The sequence below is a fragment of the Zootoca vivipara genome, chromosome 12, assembly GCF_965207765.1.
Source record: "Zootoca vivipara chromosome 12, rZooViv2.hap1.1, whole genome shotgun sequence".
NCBI lineage: Eukaryota > Metazoa > Chordata > Lepidosauria > Squamata > Lacertidae > Zootoca > Zootoca vivipara.
In genome coordinates this window covers 42478114-42503213 of record NC_142595.1, presented here as the reverse complement: position 1 = coordinate 42503213, position 25100 = coordinate 42478114, and the positions used below count along the sequence as shown (strand labels likewise).

The window sequence follows — 25100 nt, the reverse complement described above, 5'->3', positions numbered from 1 at the left end:
ATTAAAGTGAGAGTTCTAAGTAATGTTCTTTTTTTTAAAAAAAAATTATTAAATTTTCCATTTTAACAAGTAAAGTATTTGGGTGTATGGGTAACTGCAAAAAAAATATAAATATCTTTAAAGATAATTATGAAATTTTTTGGCATGAAATCAAAAGAAATTTGGAAATATGGAATAGGATGAATCTCTCTTTATTGGGAAGATTTGCAACTATAAAAATGAATGTACTTTCAAGGATGTTATTCTTCTTCCAAACTATTCCAGTAATAACGGGGAATGCATGCTTCAAAGAATGGCAAAGAGAGATCTCAAGATTTATCTGGAATGGGGAAAAGCCAAGGATAAAAAATAATATACTTACAGATGTGAAAGAAAGAGGTGAATTCTCACTTCCAGATTTAAAACTGTACTATGAAGCTGCATCCCCAATACGGATCCAGGATTGGATCAAGTTAGTTAGATAGGGAGGAAATAACAGAACTGGAAGGACATGACAACAGGTTTGGATGGCATGCTTATCTATGGTATGGAAAGGTGAAAATACATAAAGGGTTTCATAATCATATAAAAAGGAGATCATTGTTTAAAGTGTGGGAAAAATATAAAGACCTACTAGAACCTAAGATACCTTGGTGGTGATCTCTTATTGAGGCATTTTCACTTAAAACATTGGAAAAAAAGGGAGAATGGCCAACTTATAGAGATTTATTGGTAGAACAGGAGGGAAAAACTGAAAGAATATGAAGAAATAAAAGAGCATCTTCAAAGTTGGTTGCACCATAGACAGCTAAAGGATATTTTTAAAGAGGACAATAAGAAAGGTTTTTCATATTCGGTTTCCAAATTCCAAAAGGAAGTGATAGAAGAAAACTCGAAATTATTTTAAAAAGTCATACAATATCCTTTTGGAGTGGGAGACTAAAGATGAATAAGTAAAGTCGGTAATGATACAAATGGGCACAAGATATGGCCACAATATACAATTTGAAGACTGGGTAAAATTGTGGAAAGTAAATTTGCAGATTTTATATTGTTGAGAGAGAATTACATGAAGATGAAGAATAGATGGTATATATCACTGGTCAAACTAGCAAAAAATGTATAAAAATGAAAAGAAGGAGTGTTGGAGGTGTGAGGCTGGGATTTTTTTTTCATATGTGGTGGGATTGTAAAAATGTATTGGGAAATGATATATAATGAATTGAAGAAAATGTTGAAAATAACATTTGTTAAACGACCAGAAGCCTTCCTGTTAGGTATTTTAGGTCAATATCTGCCGAAAGAGAAGAGGACATTATTTATGTATGCTACTACAGCGGTGAGAATTCTGATAGCACAAAAAAGGAAGACTGGAGAAATTCCAACTAAAGAACAATGGCAAGAGAAATTTATGAACTATGCAGAACTGGTAAAATTGACGGACAGACTCGAAAAAAGAGTGGGGAACATTTATAATATACTTGCAGAAACGAAGGAAGACTATTGACTTGATGGCAGGATTTAAATAAACACTCACATCTTTATTAACAAAGAACATTTAAAATAACAAAGAAATGATATAGTGGACTTTTAAGAAACAGCAGTATGTAATAAGGGGGAAACAAACCAGAAGTGGAAGCTGAGGGAAGCCTGGGAGGGAAGGGAATAGATGATGTAATATGAATGTTATTGATATGAGATGTATGTAATGATAGAAAAAGAAAAGTGAATAAAAAGTTAATTAAAAAAATAAAAATAAAAAATAAACTGCAGTATTCCAAAAAAAAAAAAAAACCAGCGATGGGGAGCAATGACTATTTAAATTAGTATGCTGCTGCTTTAAATGTATAGTACAGATGGTCCTCATAATGGTATGTTTAAACACAGCCTCACTGTTCAAGCCATACCCGGGTTTTTTTGCTACAAAGTACATTAGGGCTTTTTTCAGCTGGAACTCACTGGAACTCAGTTCTGGCACCTCTCAGGTGGTGCCATTGCCATTCTAGGAGAACAAGGGAGGCCTTCACGGTGAGCTCCGACACGTCTTTTTCTAGAAAAATAGCACTGCTACTGAGTAATTATCAAATTCACCATGATTACTTCGTCGTTTTCCCTGAGTCCCAAGGGAGTTCCATTAGCCACAGGAAAAACAAAGGCCCAAGACTGAAGGGTGCTATCATCATTCCCTGTAGCATCCAAAGCAGGTTCTTAAGGCAGGCAGGTGATGGTCACTCTGACTGTTGATACTCTGCAGTGTATAGTCTTGGCTGTGAATAAGTCAAAAAAGTGACCATTCAGTGCTGCTCAGGGAACATGAGAATAAGGGCTAAGACAGATGTTTGTTCAAGATGGTACATTTCATGCTATTGGTATCGCTGCTGCTTCCTCAGGCTGTGTGGAGTCTAACCGTAGCTCAATGTGGTATCAGTGACCCTCTTCCAGTAAATCACAAGTATTATCAGTCAGGAGACCTCATCATTGCTGGCATCCTATCTCAGATCTACACATTTTCCAACCCTATAACTTTCGAAAATCATCCCTCTCATGAGCTCCTTGATGACATTGTGTAAGGAATTGATTTCTTTATCATCTCGTTTTCCAGACGGTCTAGCTGTGTTAGTCTGTTGCAGCGAAAAAAGAGAAATGGCGGGGAGGACGAGGACTCTTATTATAGCATAGAGTTTACTTATGATGAAATGCACTTAAGCACACAAACATTTATGCCATAATACATTTGTTAGTTTTAGGTTTTAACCATTATCTGCCCAAGTAAGATTCTTAGAATAAACTAGGAGTAACATTACTGGGATTCCATCGCTCTCTACATCTCAATGTGCATTGGTGGTAGTGTGGGGTGGTGGTGGTGTTATTTTGTAGTTGCGGTGCTTATATCCAAATCATCTTCCTCCAACTCTCATTCATTTTTAAGAGTGTTGATTAGGATGAATGATGCCTACATTTCAGTCGCTTTCTTAAGACAGGCATGGCTAAGCTATTGTCCTCTAGATGTTGCTGAGCTGCAATTCCCATCTGACGCAGGCCATGGTGGCCAACGGTCAGAGATGTTGTGAGCTGCAGTTCGGCAGCATCTGGAGGATGCTAGCCACCCCTGCACAGTTTAGATTTGTGGCTAGGTTTTGAGATCTAGTTATGTATATATTTATGGATATTGCAATAATAATGGCAGCAGCAACAATGACCGGAGTACAGTGCTACCTCCACTTACGAAGACGATCCGTTCCGCGGCAGTCTTTGTAAGTCGAGGTTTTCGGAGTCGAAACCTTCGGAAGTCAAAGCGTTCGGATGTCAAGGTATGACTGTATTAATTACTTCAGTCACTCTAAATGATACCTTGCCTTGTGTAAATAATGATTTACAAATATTTAATCCACACAAAACACACTTTTTATGTATAGAAAAACATAAGACAATGGTCTAATTGTGAAAGTGTGCATATCTTCTCCAAACTCAATCTAGTGCATTCTCCTAGATAACTAAGTGTAGGCCTGCATTGTAAATCTAGAAGAATAGTTTCCCCCTTGATAAATAATTGTCTTCACTGTTCTCAAGAAAGATGACAAGGCTATATTTGCTATTTAGGTCTTGGTTCTGAACTGCATACTACCTTCACAGTGTATAGTGTTTACATTCTGATTTTGCTGGATATTCTGTACATAGCTGTCAAGTTCTCCCTTTTTTTAAGGGAAATTTCCTAATGCTGAATAGGCTTCCTCGTGAGAAAAGGGAAAACTTGACAGCTATGACTCTGTAATGGGCTGCTGCTCCATTGCCTTTTTATCATCAAGTGACTACATGGTCTTTGGTAGATGGTTTCGATCCCTATTAGTAACATTTATATCATCCTCAGTAGCAGAGATGAACACTCCTGATATTTATTTTATGTTGATGTGGAGGAATAAAGTTTCCCCTAATTTTACTTCTTGAAGAACTGCTAAGAAAAGTAGAGAACACTGGAAACTGATATCTTGAAGTTATAATAGTTGGGGTAGAAGCAGCTAAACGTTCCTCCTGGGACAACACACAGCATCTTCATAAACCTCCAAGTGTCCCGATTTTCCAGGGACAATCCTGGAATTACAAAAGCCATACCAGCTTCTAATTTGGTTCCAGAAAGTCTCTGTTTCCTTGCCAGTGTTGCTACTGTCAAACATGGGGAGGAGGATGAGCCGGCATTTGTCTAAACAAGGGGGCACCCCATTGCTTTTCCATGACCTCTGCTGCTGGGCTCCTTCCTCAGGCAGCTCTTAGTGGCTGCTGGAGAGTGGGTGAAATGGAACAGAGGCTGCTGTCGCTGGCAGGCGGCTCTTCCCCAGACTTCAACGCTCGCCCCTAAACTCGTGCCAAGCTGCCCGCAGCAGAAGAGTCTGCGGTGCTCTGACAGGCTCTGCTCCACTCGGCTGTCAGCTCTTGCCCTAGCTGCATGGCAGCTAACTGTTTCTGCGCCACTCCCGGAGCAGTGTGTAATGTTGTGGGCGTTGCCGCTTGCATTCCCCGTCCTTCTGCACTGGCACCCCTCGTTGGGAAGCGCTGTGAGCATGTGCTGACAGCGGAAAACCCAGCAAAGGAACCCACAGCTTGGCGCAAGCAACAGGATGCGTCACACAGCGCCCACAACATTACACACCACTCCCGGCGCGGCGCATGCAGCTGAAACAGTTAGCCACCATGCAGCGGGGGGGGGGGCAGCGGGTGGACAGGGCGCCCCACCATGGAACCCGCAGCCACCTTCGTATGCCCTTGTGTGTGGGGCGCTGGCACCCCTGCTGGTTGGTGCTGTGAGTCCCTGCATCCCACAACCATTCTAAAGGTAAACAACTATTTCCTATTTCGACAACTTTGCTTAAGACGGCCCTGGCAGAGTACAAGGAGTATTGGTTTTAAACGAAAATGAAAAACACCCAATGCTTGCCCCTTCCTCAAATTTATTTATTGGTGTGTGTTTTTCTTTTTGAAAATCTACCAAAGAATGAAATGAAATGAAATCAGGATGAAGGGGTTTTCTCAGGACGGTGGAGAGGGTGTGTGTTGTGTCCCCACTTTCATCTGAGGAATGTTGGAGGGTATGCACCTTTATTCCAATGTGTGAAAAGCCACACAGCTCCCTCACCTCCCTCCCTCCTTATTCACAAGGCAGTACACATCTCCCTTTCAGACCTCTCCCCCAAATCACTATGACTTAGATTACCTGCCCATCAAAGATCCATTTTCTAAGACATGCAAATTCCTCCAATCAATTTTGTCGCCCCACCCTGTGAGAGCAGATCAGTGTAAGAGGCATAACTAGAAGAATATCAGCAGAAGATACGTACAGATCCGTAAATGAAAGTGGCTATCACTGCAGATTTGAAGCAGGGCGAATGTGTATATGTGGATTCAAAATAGATTGGGGTGAAATTCAGAGATGCATATATTCTGAAGCAGAGATGCTCTGACACAACGTGAAAATCTAATTGCAGATATATGACTCAGACCTACCAGCACATCCTGTCCTTCATATTTGCTGTAAATGAGATCAATGAAAATCTCTGGATCTTATCCAACCTCACCCTGGGCTTCCACATCTATAACAGCCATTTCACTGCAAGAGAGACCTATCTGGCCTCAATGGAACTTCTCTCCACAAGGGGCAGATTCATCCCAAACTACAAGTGTGATGTGCATGATAATGCAGTAGCTTTCATTGTGGGTCCTAATTCAAATGTGTGTCTCTTCGTGGCAATGACTCTATATATCTACAAGATTTCACAGGTAACGTGTATCCACGGAACATAGGATTGAAACAAGCCAGTTATACTACTCTTTCTCCTCAGATAAAATTTTGCTTTTCGTATTTTATATTTATATTTATAATTATAATTATATATTTATGAACTAGCTGGCCCGGCCATGTGTTGCTGTGGTTCTTTCCTGTGATTCCCCCCACTCTGTCTGGACACATGACTTATCCTGCCCCCTCCTCCCCCCACCCCCGCGGCACATCCATGTGACTGGCCCCACTCATACCTGCCAAGTTCCTCTCTGAAAAATAAGGGACCGGACCGGAAGTAGCATACCGGAAGTAGCGCGGTGGCCATTTTGGAACTGGGTGGAGCATGCTCAGAAGTGACTTTTGATGCTGCTGTGCCCAGTTCCAAAATGGCCGCTGCGCCAGAATAAACCGGGGGGAAACAAAAAAAATCCGTTTTTTCGGCTGGGGACAGCTGGAAAAACGGGAGTTTCCCAGGGAAAACGGGAGACTTGGCAGCTATGGCCCCACTATGTCCCACCCCATGAGCTATCGAGTCCCCTTCTCCCCCCACTCCTCCAGCACATCCCTGTGACTGGCCCCACCCTGTCCTGACTCATGAGCTATCGAGCCCCTCCTCCCCCACCCGTTTTGGAATGACCATTTTGGCAGTCAGCCTACTCTGTCCCAACCCATCCCCCACTGCTTTGGCTGACTCAGGGTCCCCCCCCATGGCTATGTGTCCCCCCTCCCTTTGTTGTGCCTTATCCCTGTGCTCCCCCGGTTGTGAAAGGCCCTATTCTGTTTGTTTTTCCCTGCTTGGCAATGCTGCAGCCTATTGAATAAGCTAGGCCTTGTTGCTGCAAAAGGACTGTTTTCAGTTGGTTGCTGTGGAATTTTGTGATGTCATCTGGCAGCGCAGCTGCTGGAGTCTTCAGAGTTTCTGGTGGTGATGTCTAATTCGGGTGCCACTTTTTTGTGTTTAACCATTATTTTAGGTGTGAAAGGTGTGGTTTTTTGATAAAAATTTTTATGTCAGATCCCTCCCTGATGGGCAAGGTACGTTCTGCCCAAATTTGTTTCAATTCGGTTCAGCGGTTATGGAGAAAGGCTGTTTCATCCGCGTGCGCAATGCCTACATTTATATATATATATAGATGAAAAGGAGGCCATCAGACTTTCCTTGTCTAGGAAATGTCATTATAGAGGGCAGAGAGTAAACAGGGTTTAGGAAATAACTCTTAACATTTCATATCTCTGGATTTTATTTTATTTTTCTTATAGTTTGGATATGGCTCTGCTCCAATAATAAATGACCAAACCCAAGAGGCGTTCTTCCAAAGGATGTTTCCTGCCGAAGAGCATCAGGCTGCAGGAATCCTCCAGCTGTTGTTGTTTTTCCGGTGGATATGGATTGGGGTGGTTTTTATCAATGGCGACAATGGAGAGAGGTTTGTACAGACCGTGCTTCCTGGATTTTCCAAGAGTGGTATTTGCTTCGACTTTATAGAAAATTTGCCAACACTGTATTTTAGCACTGGCATGGAAGAAATGGTGACTGAGTGGGTCAACATATACAAGGTTATTGTTCGTAGCACTGCCAACGTTGTGGTATTACATGGTGAAATAAATACTGTGGTATTTCTGAGAATGTTTCCCCAGCTTTCAGAACTGGAGGACATAACAATGAAGACAAAAGTCTGGATCATGACGGCACAGATGGAATTTACATCCGTTTCCTTTCAAAGAGATTGGGACATAGACATTGTACATGGTGCTCTATCCATCACTGTTCATTCAAAGGAGATTGTGGGTTTCCAGAAATTTATTCAGGGGAGGAATCCTACCTCGGAGAAAGAAGATGCTTTTCTTAGGGTCTTTTGGAAAACAGCTTTTGACTGTTCGCTCCCTAAAACTGATATAGAAAGGGACGATAGAGACACCTGCAGTGGGGAGGAGAAGCTGGACACACTTCCTGGGTCTGTCTTTGAAATGAGCATGACTGGCCACAGCTACAGTGTGTACAACGCAGTCTTTGCTGTAGCACATGCATTGCAGGCCATGCATTCATCTAGATACAAAGGCAGAGTGATAGTGGATGAAGGAGTGAAACTTCAGAATCAAGAGTTGTGGAAGGTAATGTCCTGAATACACTAAGAACATAGGAAGGATCCTGCTGGTTCAGTCCAAGGGCTTCCTATAGCAGACAACCAGACAGCTCGGGGAAGCCTTCAAACAGGACATTCTGGCAATAGTCTTCTCCCACTGTTGTTCCCCAGTGCCTGCTTTTCAGAGGCATGATACATTTGTTTCTGGAGAATGTCTATACAGTGGTGCCTCGCTTAATGAATGCCCTGCTTAACAAAATTTCCGCTTAACGAAAGGATTTCTCGAGCGGAGGTTGCCTTGCTAGACGAATTCGTTTTATGAAAAATTCGTCTAGCGAATCGCAGTTTCCCATAGGAATGCATTGAAATTCAATTAATGCGTTCCTATGGGCAAAAAAAAAAATTCAATGCATTCCTATGGGATTCGCTAGACGAATTTTTCGTTATAAGAAAAGACCCGTGGAACGAATTAAATTCGTCTAGCGAGGCACCACTGTATCTGCCTTGAATATTAGCAATAGCTTTCCTGTTTTCGCCATGAATTTGCACATGCTTTGCAATCCATGCAGTCATTCATATTCAAACACGGAACTATGGTGCTAAGAAGAGGTCAGCAGTTTCTAAATCAAGAGCCATGGCAGGTAAATGCCCAGATCCAGCAGCCCCAGAGAGAGGTTTGGAATGAGGTCCTTGGAGGCTTGTTGGCATTTTCTGATGTTTGCATTTATTTACAATCCCGCAAACAATCTTGTGTTGCCCTTGCCCCTTGGATCTTTTTCTCCTTGGACTCAGCTATACAGCTGCAAATAAAACGTAGCAAGTGTGTTTTAAGTGCAATATGCAATGTGACACTAGATGGCTATGGCGAGCCTTATGGAAAAGTCAATGTATTGAAAACAAAACAAAACAAAAACCTTTTAAAAAAGCATTTTCAGAACGGTTTTTTATATGTGTGTAGATTCCACCCTTCTGTTTATCTGACTTGTGCATGTTATTGATGGCAACATAGAATCATAGAATCATAGAGTTGGAAGAGACCACACAAGAGCCATCCAGTCCAACCCCCTGACAAGCAGGAAACACCATCAAAGCATTCTTGACATATGCCTGTCATATTGGTTGCAAAAATTATGAGGGCATAGGAAATTTGCAACACTGTGAGAAGCATGCACATTGCAGGTATAGGATGGTATATAAATAAAATAAAATAATAAAATAAAATAAAATAATGGGGCACCAAAAGTAGCTTGTGGAAAATGAAAACCTTTGAGTCTATTTGAAGCATCTTATATATCCATATTATTTGCCTTTTGTTGTTTCAATTTAGCTTCATTGCTACCTTAGGAGAGTCTCATTTAACAACAGTGCTGGAGAAAAGGTTTCCTTTAATCATAACGGGGATATCACTGCTGGATTTGATATTATCAATTGGGTGACATTTCCAAACCACTCCTTTCTTCGAGCCAAAGTTGGAAGGGTAGATCCCTTAGCTCCTGAAGGCAAAATCCTGAGCGTTTCTGTGGAAGACATCGTATGGCCAACTGCATTTAAAAAGGTATTGTAATTATCTGTACATTGTTATTAGATCATTTATGCTTCTATATAGTTTTACTTTTATTAATGTTTAATTGTTTTATAAGAGATCTCTCAGGTATTACTGATAGAGGGAGTCTAAGCTTTAAGACCACCCAAAAATCTGATCAAATTACCTTGCCCCTATCTATTACAGGAGATTGTCATACAACTCCCTTCTCCTCCCCAAAATCTGAATTAATAATAATAATGATGATGGTAATAATAATTTATTTATACCCCACCCATCTGGCTGGGTTTCCCCAGCCACTGTGGAAAATACTGAAATACAATAATTCATCAAATATTAAAAGCTTACCTAAAGAAGGCTGCATTCAGATGTTTTCTAAAAGTCAGAGAGTTGTTTCTTTCCTTGACATCTGATGGGAAGGCGTTCCACAGGGAGGGTGCCACTACTGAGAAGGCCCTCTGCCTGGTTCCCTGTAACTTCGCTTCTCACAGTGAGGAAACAGCCAGAAGGCCCTCAGAGCTGGACCTCAGTGTTTAAACATCCACTAATTTCATTTATGCACAGGTACAGCCGCTTTCTGTGTGCAATGACATTTGCCATCCAGGTTATAGCAAGAGCAAGAAGGAAGAAAAACCTTTCTGCTGCTATGATTGTCTTCCATGTCCAGAAGGGAGGATTTCTAAATTTAGAGGTAGATACATTTTATTCATAGCATTTTCCTCAGGTTATTAACTGCTATCAATCACTTGTTCATCTCAGTTTATGGACAAGAATTTACTTCATATTTAAATGTTCCAAATTTAGTGCTGGCAGTCATGCCCACAGCATTCCTTTGTTGTTTAGCATAGTCTTCAGCTTCTCAGAAGAAAACAAAATTTAAAAGTAAACAGGATTTGAGCACACCAGGACAAGAAGAATATGTAGTTCACTCTTGCTTTGTGGTGTTCGGGGAATTAAAATACCATCAGTGATGGGATCTGCTATGCGCATATTCATGCAAAAGTAACTGAGATTGTGCACACTGGTTTTGAGCTAGGTGTTTTGTAAATAGGCCTGTGCTAAAAGAATTTTCTAACAAATCTTTGAGAGGTCAATGAGTTTTTGCTTCACTTTTGGATCCAGTTTTAAGATTAATATTATTTTAAATCATTTTATTCATGAAAGAAGAAATGGGTGAGGCCTCCGCTACTTCCAACTCTTCATCCAACAATAAAAAGTAAAAATAGAATTTTATTTAGTATTCAGTGAGTCAAAGTTTCTGAATTTTTTTTTTCGTTCAGGGAAAGGAAAAACTTTTGGATAATTTTATCTCATTAAAGAATATGTGACAAAATCCACTCTGCTCCTTTTCCCCACCCAGAAATAGCACAGAAAAATTCACTCAGTTGCTTTGAATTCAGCAATGTACTGTATGTAGAAGCACATCCATGTATAAAACAAAATCTGTTTCCTTTTTTAGACGCAGAATACTGCATTCAGTGTCCAGAAGATCATTATGCAAACAAAGAACAAGATGTGTGTGTTCCAAAGAAGATCAGCTTCTTGTCATACAGAGAACCGTTGGGGGTAATCTTAGCTAATTTTTCTCTTTCCTTTTGTTTTATAACAGCTTTGGTGCATGGGATATTCATTAAGCACAAGGACACTCCCATAGTCAAAGCCAACAACCGGAACGTCACCTACACTCTCCTCACCTCCCTCTTGCTCTGCTTTGTTTCTGCTTTGCTGTTCATTGGCCAACCGCACAAAGTTAGGTGTCTCTTTCAACAAGCTGCTTTTATAATGATATTCTCTGTGGCAGTTTCTTGTGTTTTGGCCAAAACAACTACAGTCATTTTAGCTTTCATGGCCACCAAGCCAGGGTCCAGTATGAGGAGATGGATGGGGAAAAGGCTGGATTTTTCTGTTGTTGTTTCCTGCTCCCTCGTTCAAGCTATTCTTTGTACTCTGTGGCTGGCAATCTCGCCCCCTTTCCCTGATTTAGATGCACATACAATGGCTGAAGAGATTGTCCTGGAATGTAATGAAGGATCGGCCATCATGTTTTACTCTGCCCTGGGCTATATGGGCTTCCTGGCCATTATCAGCTTCACTGTGGCCTTCTTAGCCAGAAAGTTGCCTGACAGTTTCAATGAAGCCAAGTTCATCACCTTCAGCATGGTGGTCTTCTGCAGTGTGTGGCTGTCCTTTGTCCCAACCTATCTTAGCACAAAAGGGAAATACATGGTGGCTGTGGAGATCTTCTCCATCTTGGCCTCTGGCGCTGGGTTACTGGGCTGCATCTTTGCCCCTAAATGCTATATCATTTTGGTTAAACCTGAGTTGAACAACAGGGAGCAACTGGTGAGAAGAAATAATTCAGGCATTAGAAACCAATAACCCCTAATTGTGATATTAGTTATTGCTGGGCTTGAAATGTCTCCTGAACTTTGTAGCCCTATTCTGTTGATGTGAAAGGTTTTGAGGCAGAACCCTTTCTTTTTTTCATCATGTACACAGTAAAGATAAAGATAGATTGTGTTAGCTATGTTTTATTGAATCTACATGCAATGTTTAAACCTTGGTAATGCACTCCATTTTTTCAATCCAGTTCAAATCATTGTTTCACATTATCATTTACAGCTTATTTTAAAAATTCATTTTAATAAGATTTTACAAAAATGAGCTTATAACAATACCAAAAACATCCATATAAAGAGATTTCTCTGAATCTCACAACTTCCCCCCATCGCTTCCATGGGTCCTAATGTGAACATTTTCAACTATATATTATTACATAATCTATTTTTTTATTCGGCCTCGGTCCAGTATACCTGAAAGAGCGTCTCCACCCCCATCGTTCTGCCCAGACACTGAGGTCCAGTGCCAAGGGCCTTCTGGCAGTTCCCTCGCTACGAGAAGCCAAGTTACAGGGAACCAGGCAGAGGGCCTTCTCGGTAGTGGCACCCACCCTGTGGAATGCCCTCCCACCAGAGGTCAAAGAGAACAACAATTACCAGACCTTTAGAAGGCATCTCAAGGCAGCCCTGTTTAGGGAAGTTTTTAATGTTTGATGGATTTCTGTATTTTAATATTTTGATGGGAACCGCCCAGAGTGGCTGGGGGAACCCGGCCAGATGGGCGGGGTATAAATAATAAATTATTATCATTATCATCATTATTTATTTATTTATTTATTATTATTATTATTATTATTATTATTATTATTATTATTATTATTATTATTATATTCATTCATATTGTCCATATTAAAGGTAAAGGAAAAGGGACCCCTGACCATTAGGTCCAGTCGTGACTGATTCTGGGGTTGCGCACTCATCTTGCATTATTGGCCAAGGGAGCCGGCGTATAGCTTCCAGGTCATGTGGCCAGCATGACAAAGCTGCTTCTGGCAAACCAGAGCAGCACATGGAAACGCCGTTTACCTTCCCGCCCGAGCGGTCCCTATTTATCTACTTGCACTTTGACGTGCTTTCGAACTGCTAGGTTGGCAAGAGCTGGGACCGAGCAACGGGAGCTCACCCTGTTGCAGGGATTCAAACCGCCGACCTTCTGATCAGCAAGCCCTAGGCTCTGTGGTTTAACTCACAGCGCCACCTGCACCCCATTGTCCATATTACCAGCTTCAAATTAGTCCTGATCTGCTGATAGGCACTGACTTCAAGCTGGCTGGTATTGGCTGAACTTGGTGGGGAGTTCCACATTGCGATCGACCCCTGCTAAAAGCAAAACTAACACTGAGAAATAGAGCAAGTGTCACCATATGTATTAAGGACACCTCGGACCCAAGGCCTTGGATGCACGATTACCACTTTCAATGTGCCTAGCACCACTCGCTATAATGATTTTATTCAGCCAGTCTCCTGTGGTTTAATGTAGGAAAGGATCAAGAGGGCCAAAATTCCTCCAGAGTCCAAGCACCTTAGCCTTGTTCTCACACTACATAAACTGAAATCAATTTCTCCAGCAGTGCAGATTTTTCAGGGAATATTTACTAATACTTTCCCTGTTTGCCACTAGACGTACTGGTGGGCATGTTTGTACTAACAGGCACCACACTTGGAGGGCCCTTTTGTCACTCTCAGCCCTAGGTGAGAAGTCAGGTGCTTCTATGGCTGTGTAGGTGCTACTAAAGACATGGACATGCATTACAGATGGTTTTTTTTAAAAAGCAAGACATGGTTTAGCATGACATCTTCATGAAGACCCTGTTTTGCCTTTCCCCTTAAAAGCAGTATGGTGTGCGGTTTGCCAAGATCGTTGGCTATCCATCAGGAAGGATACCAACTTACAACTTTATTCCGCAAAGCTGAGGAAACGCATGCCACCTTTTTCAGTTGGCAATACAAGATGGGGAAAATGTTGACTACTCTATGGAACTGGAAGCTTCTGTCTGCTTTTTGAACCTCCTTCTTTTGACAACAGCCTGATTTAGAAATTCTGCCCAGTTTCATGCCATGTATAGAAATAGAAACTATGCAAAACTTTTCTTCTTTTACGCCAGTGTTTTCCCTACTTTAAGGCCTCCTTGACTTGATGGCCATTAAATAGGTGCCTGCCCTATACCAAGCCAGAACATTGGTTCATCAGACTATATCAGGCACCCCCAAACTTTGGCCCTCCAGATGTTTTGGACTACAATCCCCATCTTCCCCGACCACTGGTCCTGTTAGCTAGGGATCATGGGAGTTGTAGGCCAAAACATCTGGAGGGCCGCAGTTCGGGGAAGCCTGTACTATACTAACTGGTAATGGCTCTCCATTGTTTCAGATGGGGAGCCTTCATAGCCCAGCTTTGAGATAAAGGCAGGGGTTCCCAAACTAAGGCCCAGGAGCCGGATGCGGCCCAATTGCCTTCTCAACCCGGCCGGCAATCAGCATGTTTTTACATGAGTAGAATGTGTCCTTTTATTTAAAATGCATCTCTGGGTTATTTCTGGGGCATAGGAATTTGTTCATATTTTTTTTAAAAAAATATTGTCCGGCCCCCTACAAGGTCTGAGGGACAATGGACTGGCCCCCTGCTGAAAAAGTTTGCTGACCCCTGAGATAAAGGGGTCCCTCTAAGTCTCTTGTTATTACAAATAATTTGCTAGGAAAAAAACTTTTGATGCAATATTATAAAAAAACTTTTTTCTTATTCCACCAAGTCTGATCTATCTAACTGGAAATACTGGAAAATACCAGAGACTGAACCTGGGACCTTGCGTATGCAAAACATGAACTACTATCTTTCCCTTCTTTGCCCAACAGACCACTAATTGGATTTCAAGGCTGAATAGAGAATTGATATGACATGTGAATGCCAGACGTAAAAAAAAAAAAATCCATCTCAGCCCTTGGATAACATCCAAGCCAAAGAAGCAGGATGGCAACATTCATCCTTTCTTCTTCCAAGACACTCTTTGTAGCAATTTGGCCACTGCCCCATGGACATCCTTGTTCCTCAAGGTATAAATGATAGGGTTGAGAAGTGGGGTGACCACAATGTAGAAAAAAGCAATTTTCTTGTCACTGTCTGGAGTTGTCCCTGACCTGGGTCTCATATACATAGAAATAACGGTGCCGTAGAACAAGGTGACCACTGCCAGGTGGGAAGCACATGTGGAGAAAGCTTTGCTCCGACCAGCAGCTGACTTCATTTGTAACACAGAAGACAGAATGAGTCCGTAAGAGGTCAGGATAACAGAAAGGGGCACGAGAAGGATAATCACAGCTGCTCCAAAAATGACAGCCTCCGTAACACGGGTGTCAGCACATGCAAGTTTCAACACTACGGGCATCTCGCAAAAGAAGTGATTGATGAGGTTGGGGCCACAGAAGGGGAAGCGAAGAGTGCAGGCCACATTCATCAGGGAGAGAAGGAAGCCACCTGCCCAGGAGCCTGAGGAAAGCCGCAACTGGTGCCACTTGTCCATGGCAACAGCGTAGACCAAGGGCTGGCAGATGGCCACATAGCGGTCATAAGCCATGGCACCAAGCAGAAGAGCTTCAGTGCTACCCAGGGACAGCCCAAGGTACATCTGGGTCACACAACGGGCAAAGGAGATATCTCCATTCCCAGACAAGAGATGAGCCAACATCTGGGGCACAGTGCAGGTGACATAACATATCTCCAGACCAGAGAGTTGAGTCAGGAAGAAGTACATAGGTGTATGGAGGCGGGGGTCAGCCAGCACCAGCATGATGATGACCAGGTTGCCCAAAAAGGTAAATGAGTAGAATATGAGGATGACCACAAAGAGGAGAATCTGTGTCCTGCGGTGGTTGGAGAGCCCTACTAAGATGAACTCTGTGACAGAGGTGAGGTTCTCAGATTCCATTCTAGCCTCCTCCCTGTAGAGAAAGGACAAATGTAAGAGACCAGGCACAATGTGACAACCATAAACCACCATCTCTCCCACAAAGCAGAAGGAAGGTTCTAATATGTTTTTAAATAATATGTTTTTATCATTGATGTTCTGTAATGTGCGTTTAATGTTGTGCACTGCCTTGGGATCCTTGGGATAAAGGGTGATACATAATTTGAAACTGAAACAACAACAACAACAACAACAACAACAACAAAGCAGGTGGATGTTCTTTGTTGTGAGAACCACCATTTGACTCTCAAATATTCTTAGGTATTATTCTTTGGCATGACGATTTAGATAGTTGATTTAGATAGATAGTTGATTTAGATAGATAGTTGAAGCTCTGTGCACCAAGGTACCATGTAATACAATTTGGACCATGATGCTGATTATGTGAAGAGAAAGATTTAGACTGCAACCCCAACCCCACTTACCTCGGAGTAATTCCCACTTTATTCTGTAGAGCTTGCATCTGAGTAGGCACGGCTAACATTGCTCCTTTTATTATTCCAGTTGAAATATTTCAGGTAACCAAAAATACATAATAACAAACAAGACACCTATAATATAACTTGACTGTACACTTAGTCCCAGTGCTGCTTCTAAATGCACATGAAGAAGAGGGGCAAATATTGGAGAAGATAAAGAAACAGCAATGTGGAAGGTCAACAAAGATAATGTATAGATTTTAGGTTGCAGACCAAAAATGTTTAGGTATAATACCAGTCCATAATGGACAGTGGAGACCTGGAGGAAAGACTGCTGCCTGCTTTCACAGGGGGGGGGGAGGGACCTGAAAAAATGGAAACCAAATAACTAGGAATTGTTTTAGATTTAAGCCCTGTAAGCTGCCTGCTATGTTCCATGGCACAGAGGGCGTTTATCAGCTTCAGCTGGTGGCCCAGCTGTGTCCCTATCTGGGATAGGCGATAGCCTAACTTCTACCATCTATGCTCTGGTGTCCTCTAGGTTAGATTACTGCAACACGTTAGATTACTGCAACAGTGTCAAGGGGCTATTGGTGGAGGTCTTCTCAGTGCTGCTTTGAAAGGGATGCCTGTGGCACAATCGTGGTGGACATACTTCTCATGGCCGATTCCTCCAATAGGAGGAGGCGGGGGGAATCTAGATTTTACTAGCTTTAAAGCGGCAAGAACTGTCTGAAGATACTCTGATCTTTAAGTACACTGGGAAGCACACCAAAGAAACATATGTAACACATACATCAGGGATGCTACTGACCCTTAGCTCGTTGTCTGTTAGAGTCTCCGCTGGGAAGAGGTTGGAAATAAATTGTGATGCCCAGATTTTTAAAGTAGAGTCCCTGAACTCTAGAGTTGGGAGAAAAGCTGCTTTGTATCAGGTTAGATCACTGGTCCATCAAATAACTGTGGTGTTGCAAATTTGATTGAACCGTCTTCTACTGCCATACCTGTGAGGTGTCTGCTCAAGTCTAGCATTGGCTATCTTGACTGGCAGCCAATCTCCAGACAGATGACCTATTGCCATTTAAAGGAGATGCCGGGGACCTTAGACCTGCAAGGTGTGTGCCTTTCCACTAAACTCCTGCTTTCCAATCCATTTGGACAGGTGCTCCCCCAGCCAATTTTTTAAACCCTTTAAATGGGAGAATGAACATCATCTGGCTTGTTCAACTGCCTGTTCTAAGTGTTAGGTGGTGGCTGTTGTTGCTGTTTCCCCTTGAGCGCATCAAGAGACTGAGGATTCGGTACGATAATGAAGATTGTGAGTCTACTCCCCAGAGGCTCCCCAGATTCCTTTGGAGATTTCTTCAGGATTTGTAATAGTCCCTTCTCTCTCGGGCTGCAAGCAGTTAAAATACAAAAATGGAAGAAGGTAACAAAGATGGTGGAAATAAAGAAAGGCAGTAATTTACTCTCTTTTTTTAGCCTACAAGTAAGGTTGTGCACATTCCAAAGCAGGAAAGAGTTTGAGTAGGGATCATTGTTTTTAAGCAAATTATGTTGCATGCATACTGAAAAGTATTCACGGCACATTTCCTATGTTTTTCATATACAGAAATATTTAAAAATTTCTTAGCAAATAGGGAGCCTAAGGGTAGATTGATTTTTCCCACTGATGTGGATATGAAGTAGGAAACCAAATACTAGCTGTGTGAAAGAATAGTGGCCCTTTCAGCCTGGCAAAAAAACACAGAGAACCACACCTGTCAATGTGAAGAAGTTTATTAAGTTCCAAAAGGGAAATGGGAGAATAATGCTTCAAGAACATAGAATCATAGAGTTGGAAGAGACCACAAAGACCATCCAGTCCAACCCCCTGCCAAGCAGGAAACACCATCAAAGCATTCTTGACATATGCCTGTCAAGCCTCTGCTTAAAGACCTCCAAAGAAGGAGACTCCACCACACTCCTTGGCAGCAAATTCCACTGCCGAACAGCTCTTACTGTCAGGAAGTTCTTCCTAATGTTTAGGTGGAATCTTCTCTCTTGTAGTTTGAATCCATTGTTCTGTGTCCGCTTCTCTGGAGCAGCAGAAAACAACCTTTCTCCCTCCTCCATATGACATCCTTTTATATATTTGAACATGGCTATCATATCACCCCTTAACCTTCTCTTCTCCAGGCTAAACATACCCAGCTCCCTAAGCCGTTCCTCATAAGGCATCGTTTCCAGGCCTTTGACCATTTTGGTTGCCCTCTTCTGGACACATTCCAGCTCGTCAGTATCCTTCTTGAACTGTGGTGCCCAGAACTGGACTGACCAGAGCAGAATACAGTGGTACTATTACTTCACTTGATCTAGATGCTATACTTCTATTGATGCAGCCCAAAATTGCATTGGCTTTTTTAGCTGCTGCATCACACTGTTGACTCATGTCAAGTTTGTGGTCTACCAAGACTCCTAGATCCTTTTCACATGTGCTGCTCTCAAGCCGGGTGTGTCCCATCCTGTATTTGTGCCTTTCATATATATTTTTTGCCCAAGTGTAGTACTTTACATTTCTCCCTGTTAAAATTCATCTTGTTTGCTTTGGCCCAGTTGTCTAATCTGTTAAGGTCATTTTGAAGTGTGATCCTGTCCTCTGGGGTATTAGCCACCCCTCCCAATTTGGTGTCATCTGCATGCTTGCTCAGGATGCCCTCAAGCCCATCATCCAAGTCATTGATAAAGATGTTGAATAAGACTGGGCCCAAGACAGAACCCTGTGGCACCCCACTAGTCACTTTTCTCTAGGATGAAGAGGAGCCATTGATGAGCACCCTTTGGGTTCGGTCAGTCAGCCAGTTACAAATCCACTGAATGGTAGCATTGTCTAGCCCGCATTTTACCAGCTTCTTTACAAGAATATCATGGGGCACCTTGTCAAAGGCCTTGCTGAAATCAAGATAGACTACATCCACAACATAAAGAAAACAATTTAGTTCATGTCTACCTATTCTATTGCAGTGCCTTACAAACATGCTTCTGGTCTCCTGGCAAGAAACAAAAGCAGCATTGTGTGTCAGATGAAGGTTAAGGAACAATTGGCAGTGTTGGCAGCAGTCCATCTTTTAAGGGTTCTTGACCCAGGTAGGCTCTGATTGACAGGCAGCACTTAAAGGACTGCCACATCCATCAGAGAGATGTTTAGCAGAAAGCTTTCCCAAACCTGGTGCTCCCCAGATCCCTTACCATTGGATATGCTGATAGAAGTTGGACTCCAAGACATGAGCCATCATACCTGAGACCACTATCTGGACTTCAAGGCTGAACAGAGGTTTGATACGTTGTTTTAATGCCAAACTTAAGAATCAGACCAATGCAACCCTTGAATAACATTGAAGCTAAATAAGTAGAACATCAACAGCTATACTCTTTTCTTCCAAGGCCCTCTTTTCAGCATTTTGGCCACTAGCTCATGGAAATTTGTTCCTCAGGGTGTAAATGATTGGGTTGGAAAGCGATGTGGTAAAAGATAGCAATTTTCTTGTTATGATTTGGAGTTGTCCCTGACCAGGATCTCATATACTGTATATTCCTGCGTATAAGACTACTTTTTAACCCAGGAAAATCTTCTCAAAAGTTGGGGGTTGTCTTATACGCCAGGTTGTATTTCTTATATGGCGAGTATATCCCAAACTCTATACAGTGGCCCCTCGACTTACGAATTATTCGACATCCAAAGTTTTCGACTTACGAACGGGTGAAATGGCCGCACGCTTACAAATTTTTCTACATCCGAACGGAAACCGTTGGTGGTTTTAAATGCGGTTTCCTCGACTTACAAATTTTAAATGTGGTTTCCTCAACTTATGAAATTTTCCGAATATTTTTTTTTCCTATGGGAAGCCGCTTTTTTACTTACGAACTTTTCGACCTACGAATGTGCATTCAGAATGGATTAAGTTCGTAAGTCGAGGGACCACTGTATTTTATCTGGGAAAGTTGGGGGTCATCTTATACGCCCAGTCGTCTTATACGCCAGAATATATGGTACATAAAGATTGACCATTGGACTGACCCAGAATAAGTCAAATCCCATTCTCCATCTCATTCTGCTGGATATACAGATCCAGCCTTAGATTGTGTCATCAGTTCCGCCCCAGCTGAAATTATGGTCTACAGTGGTACCTCTAGTTATGAACTTAATTCGTTCCGGAGGTCTGTTCTTAACCTGAAACTGTTCTTAACTAGAGGCGTGCTTTCGCTAATGGGGGCCTCTTGCTGCCGCTGCGCTGCTGGCACATGATTTCTCTTCTCATCCTGGGGCAAAGTTCTCAACTCGAGGTAACTCTTCCAGATTAGCGGAGTTTGTAACCTGAAGCGTTTGTAACCTGAGGCGTTTGTAACTCGAGGTACCACAGTATTTGTGTCTTTCAATTCCAATCTACTACTCTGGGCTGAGAGCTGGATCTGGCAAACGGAGGCAGTGGCACAAATTTCAATTCCAAATTTTCTGAGAATCAAATGCAATGGCAATAAGATGGCCTTGCTGGTTCCCCCGACAGCTTCCCCATTTTGCAAATAGTCCCATGTGCCCCAAAAGGCAATTGGCAGCTCCTAGTCAACATGACCACTTAAGCAAGGTGGTGACACTCAATTGTGTTTCAAACCCCATCTTTGCAGAACCTTAGCTGCTGCCCTATGGACATCCTTGTTCCTAAGGGTGTAAATGATAGGATTGAGCAGGGGGCTGACCAAAATATAAAACACTGCAAGTTTCTTGTCAAAATCAGAGGCTGTGCCCAACCCAGGTCTCATGTACATAGTGATGACAGTGCCGTAAAACACGGTGACCACCATCAAATGAGAGGTGCATGTTGAGAAGGCCTTTTGCCTGCCGGAGCTTGACTGCATTTTCAGTACAGTGACCAAAATGAGCCCATATGAGGTCAAAATAACAGAAAGAGGGCCCAGGAGGAGGATAGCAGCCGCCATGAAAACCACGAACTCAGTGATGTGAGTGTTGGCACATGCAAGTTTCAGCACCACGGGTAGCTCACAGATGAAGTGGTTGACACGATTGGGGCCACAGAAAAGGTGGCTGAAAGTGCAGCCCACATTGATTGTTGCAAGAAGGATGCCTACCAGCCAGGAAACCGAAGCCAGTTGCAGTTGGCGCCACCTGCCCATGAGGATGGCATAAAGCAAGGGGTGGCAAATGGCCAAGTAACGGTCGTAGGCCATGGCACCTAGCAAAACACATTCAGTGCCACCCAGGGTCAATACCAGGTGCATCTGGATTGCACAACGCGTTAAAGAAATGGCACCATTTCTGGTCAGGAGGTTGAACAGCATCTGGGGCAAAGTGCTGGTGACATAACATATCTCCACACCTGCAAGGTGAGTCAGGAAGAAGTACATGGGGGTGTGGAGGTGGGAGTCAGTCCGAACAAGCATGATGATCACCAGGTTCCCTGCAATGGTAAGCAAATAGATGTTGAGGATGACCACAAAGAGCAAAATCTGGGTCTTGCGGTGGCTGGTGAGTCCCACCAAGATGAACTCGGTAATAGAAGTGAGGTTCTCAGCCTCCATTCTGGCTTCTCCGCCTACATTGATGGATGGATGGAGAGAATAAGCAAAGAGAAGTTAGGATGAATGCAGTCATTTTAAAAACAACAACAACCACAGATGGTGTAGTTTTTTTCTCCCATGAGATACACATACTTGGCTTCACCAGGAACCAACAGTATTCATCCCCACTATCAACCTGAACCCGTACCAGTTTACAGAACAGGTGCAATTTCTGGAAACAGATACTATTGTGAGACTATGTAATGGACTTATACAGTGGTACCTTGGTTCTCAAACTTGATCTGTTCCGGAAGTCCATTCCAAAACCAAAGCATTCCAAAACCAAGGAGCACTTTCCTAAAGAAAGTAATGCAAAACAGATTAAGCCCTTCCAGACTTTTAAAAACAATCCCTAAAACAGCAATTTAACATGAGTTTTGCTATCTATTGAGACCATTGATCCATAAAATGAAAGCAATAATCAATGTACTCTACTATAAAATAAATAAGACAGTATTGTACATGATAATTCTTTTTTAAAAAAATCTTACTGAAAATATTTTCTTACTGAAAATATTTTTCTGACTGATGACAGTCATTATTTGGATGGGTGTTTTCTTTTTTAAAAAAAAAACACACACCATTTCCACAGTCACATAATCAATCAATCAGTAGCTGAACTGGGTTCCACACAGTCACAAAAACAAATTACTGTAACCGAAAAAGCCTCAAAGACAAAACTGCAAAATAAATAGCAAAAACAAAAGCGCCAATCTTAATCCATTCAGGAAGTCCATTTGACTTCCGAAATGTTCAAAAACCAAAGCGCAGCTTCTGATTGGTGCAGGTGCCCCGGAAACAATAGCTGACAGCCACATCGGACATTTGAAAACCATTTCATCGGACATTGAAAAACATTTGAAAAACATTTGAAAACCAGAACACTTAATTCCAAGTTTTCAGTGTTTGAGAACCAAGGTGTTTGAGAACCAAGGTACCACTGTAATGACCTCTTTATATTGGAAACTTTCTTATTGAAAATCTGTAATATTTTTATGATTCCAGCTTCCACCCAGAATATACCACAAAAGCCATTGTCTACAGGTAGGTCCTGCAATACAACGGCATCTATCCTGACCCATCAGACAGAGATTCACAACTTAAGGATTTACACCAGACATTTCTTAGACTGCAGTACCAACCCAACAACATGAAAAACAGATTAAAAAGAAAGACTGAGGTCTGCTACAGGAGAGACCTGATAGATGAAGTGACATGACACCACTTGATGTCACTTATAGCTCTCAGCTAAAACTTATTTGATATATATCACCTACAGTTGGGGTAGCCAACATGGTGCCCTCCATATGTTGCTGGGCTCCAGCTCCCATTAGCCTTAGTGAGCATGGCCAATGGCAGAAACAAAAACAGCATGTCTATAGATAAAGAATACAGTAAAGATACAATCACAATATAATAAATCATGAAAAGATTATTACATAACAGAAGATACAAGGAAGCAAAGTCAAAAATATAAGAAGAGCAGTAAAAACTCATTAGTCTTAACTTACTAACAACTATCCAAGAAAGGGAGGTGTCTACACCGTGCGAAAAAAGCATCAAGGAAAAGGCAAAGTGGAACTCTCTTGGTAGGGCATTCCAAAGTCTGCTTGTGATCACATCTAGGCTTCTGATGAAAGGGGTGTTCACACTGCGGTTAAAAGAGCAAAAAGCATGTTGTCCTTGCTGTCCTTGTTCTTGTGCCTCCGTGGGTGAAATCAAACTGCTGGAGAATCACAGCACCTGCTGTGGCTGGTAACTCGCAACTGCTGCTTCCCACATTGTTTTTCTGTGTTAGCAGCACCAAAGAGACCTCCTGGGGCACAAGCCTAGGCAGTCTGTATGGAGGCCTTGGGCTGCCTGGACTAGAAGACCCCCGTTTTCTTGGCCTTTTTGATGTGGCCCAAAGGAAGCAGAGCAATAGATTTAGCACCAGCTAGGCTGCAGGAGTTGCCAGAAGGAGGCATACAAGGCACCTGGTCATCCAGCCATCTTATGGACTCTACTCCAGATTTCTGCAGGGTTTACTCCTTAGCCTTTTCTTCTCCCAAAGATGTCCTGCAAGGCAATGAATATGGATTTTTCCTCAGAGGTTTACTCCGGAAGTCGTTCTCATGAATGAGTATAGCTGCAAGGCCGTGGCAGTTTAGATCAGAGTTTTCATTCCCCTAGATCAGTGTTTCCCAACCAGTGTGCCTCCAGATGTTTTGGGACTACAACTCCCATCATTCCTGACCACTGGTCTTGCTAGCTAGGGATGATGGGAGTTGTAGTCCCAAAACATCTGGAGGCACACTGGTTGGGAAACACTGCCCTAGATGAGCTACCTTCCCAGGTTGACAAGCCCCACCTGCCCCTCCTTTGCCTCTGCTGCATGTGCAGTAAGTGTTTTCTTGACCATTGGACCCACAATTGGTCTTGTATGCTCAATCCACCAGAGCCTGACTTCACATGCAGGGGGGAACCCTAATGCACTGAGGGTATGAGACCCATCGGCTACCCTCACCTGTTATAGCCAGGCAGTTGAATCCATTCCTGACAGCTTCTAGGAGCCACAGGTGGGAACTGAGTGCAGGGTGGGGACCAAAGGTGGACAAACTACCCCAGAAGGAACACAACATGCCCCCCAGCTCCCCTAACACCCCTCCACTAACTCCCCATGCACCCCAAAAGCATGTGACAGTCCACATTTCCAATGAGTTCCATAGTCTATAAGATTGAGATGGAAAGAAATGGCTTTCTGCTGAACTGGATGAATAGGCAATCTAGCCTAGCAATCTTTCCATTTTAGGCTAGCAACAGCTGTCCATGACCTCAGGTAGATGTCATTTCATAACCAGAAGTCCTTTAATGCCGGATGCATTGGACATGCAAAACATGCGCTCTTACACTTAAGCTACCTGTATAGGGCTCCGCCAACTAATTTTTGAAGATCTCCATGGTTAGGCAAAACCACCTTCTCCCATCTGTGGAATCAGAAGACGAACACCATCCTTGCTTTTTCCTCCCTGCAATTTATCAAAGGTCTGAGGTCCCAGTGAGAAAATAAAGATGTTCATTTTACTCTGCAGATACTTCTGCAATCCCCCTTGGTGGTTTCCTGTGGATCATTAACAGCTTGTTGTTTTTTGGGGCCTTCTGGGTCCCAAGCAATTAACATATATGAAACAGTACAGTACAATGCAAACAAAACAATAGAAATATTTCCTCCTCGAAAGAACTAAGTGTGTCTTATGGTCAGGTATGTCTTATTGAGCGAAAAATACAGGTGTATGGTAAAGCTGAGGTTCCTAGATCTCTTTGAGAGGTGCTGCCCCAACCTGTTTTTAAA

At 42.6% G+C, this 25100-nt stretch overlaps 3 protein-coding genes across 4 annotated transcripts; 1 reads left to right on the top strand and 2 right to left on the bottom strand.

Moving 5' to 3' along the window:
* The first annotated feature begins 4617 nt into the window (after window positions 1–4617).
* On the top strand, window positions 4618–14871 carry LOC118095599 (vomeronasal type-2 receptor 26-like). Of its 2 annotated transcripts, XM_088655251.1 has the most exons (7): window positions 4618–4807; window positions 5457–5748; window positions 7010–7861; window positions 9161–9388; window positions 9941–10067; window positions 10836–10942; window positions 14629–14871. In XM_088655251.1, exons 2-7 carry the CDS (start codon window positions 5461–5463, stop codon window positions 14668–14670), a joined length of 1644 nt encoding a protein of 547 aa, XP_088511377.1. In that variant the 5' UTR covers window positions 4618–4807; window positions 5457–5460; the 3' UTR covers window positions 14671–14871. The 2 variants fall into 2 exon arrangements, with proteins under 2 accessions (XP_088511377.1, XP_088511376.1); XM_088655250.1 differs by lacking the exon at window positions 14629–14871 and having other exon boundaries at window positions 10836–12530.
* On the bottom strand, window positions 14754–15882 carry LOC118095600 (putative olfactory receptor 2B3). The gene has a single exon (XM_035136846.2). The coding sequence runs from the start codon at window positions 15768–15770 to the stop codon at window positions 14754–14756; it is 1017 nt and encodes a 338-aa protein (XP_034992737.2). The 5' UTR covers window positions 15771–15882.
* Window positions 15883–20788: 4906 nt separating this feature from the next.
* LOC118095601 (olfactory receptor 5A2-like) lies at window positions 20789–21730 on the bottom strand. Its single transcript, XM_035136847.1, has one exon. The coding sequence runs from the start codon at window positions 21728–21730 to the stop codon at window positions 20789–20791; it is 942 nt and encodes a 313-aa protein (XP_034992738.1).
* Between the last annotated feature and the right edge of the window lie 3370 nt (window positions 21731–25100).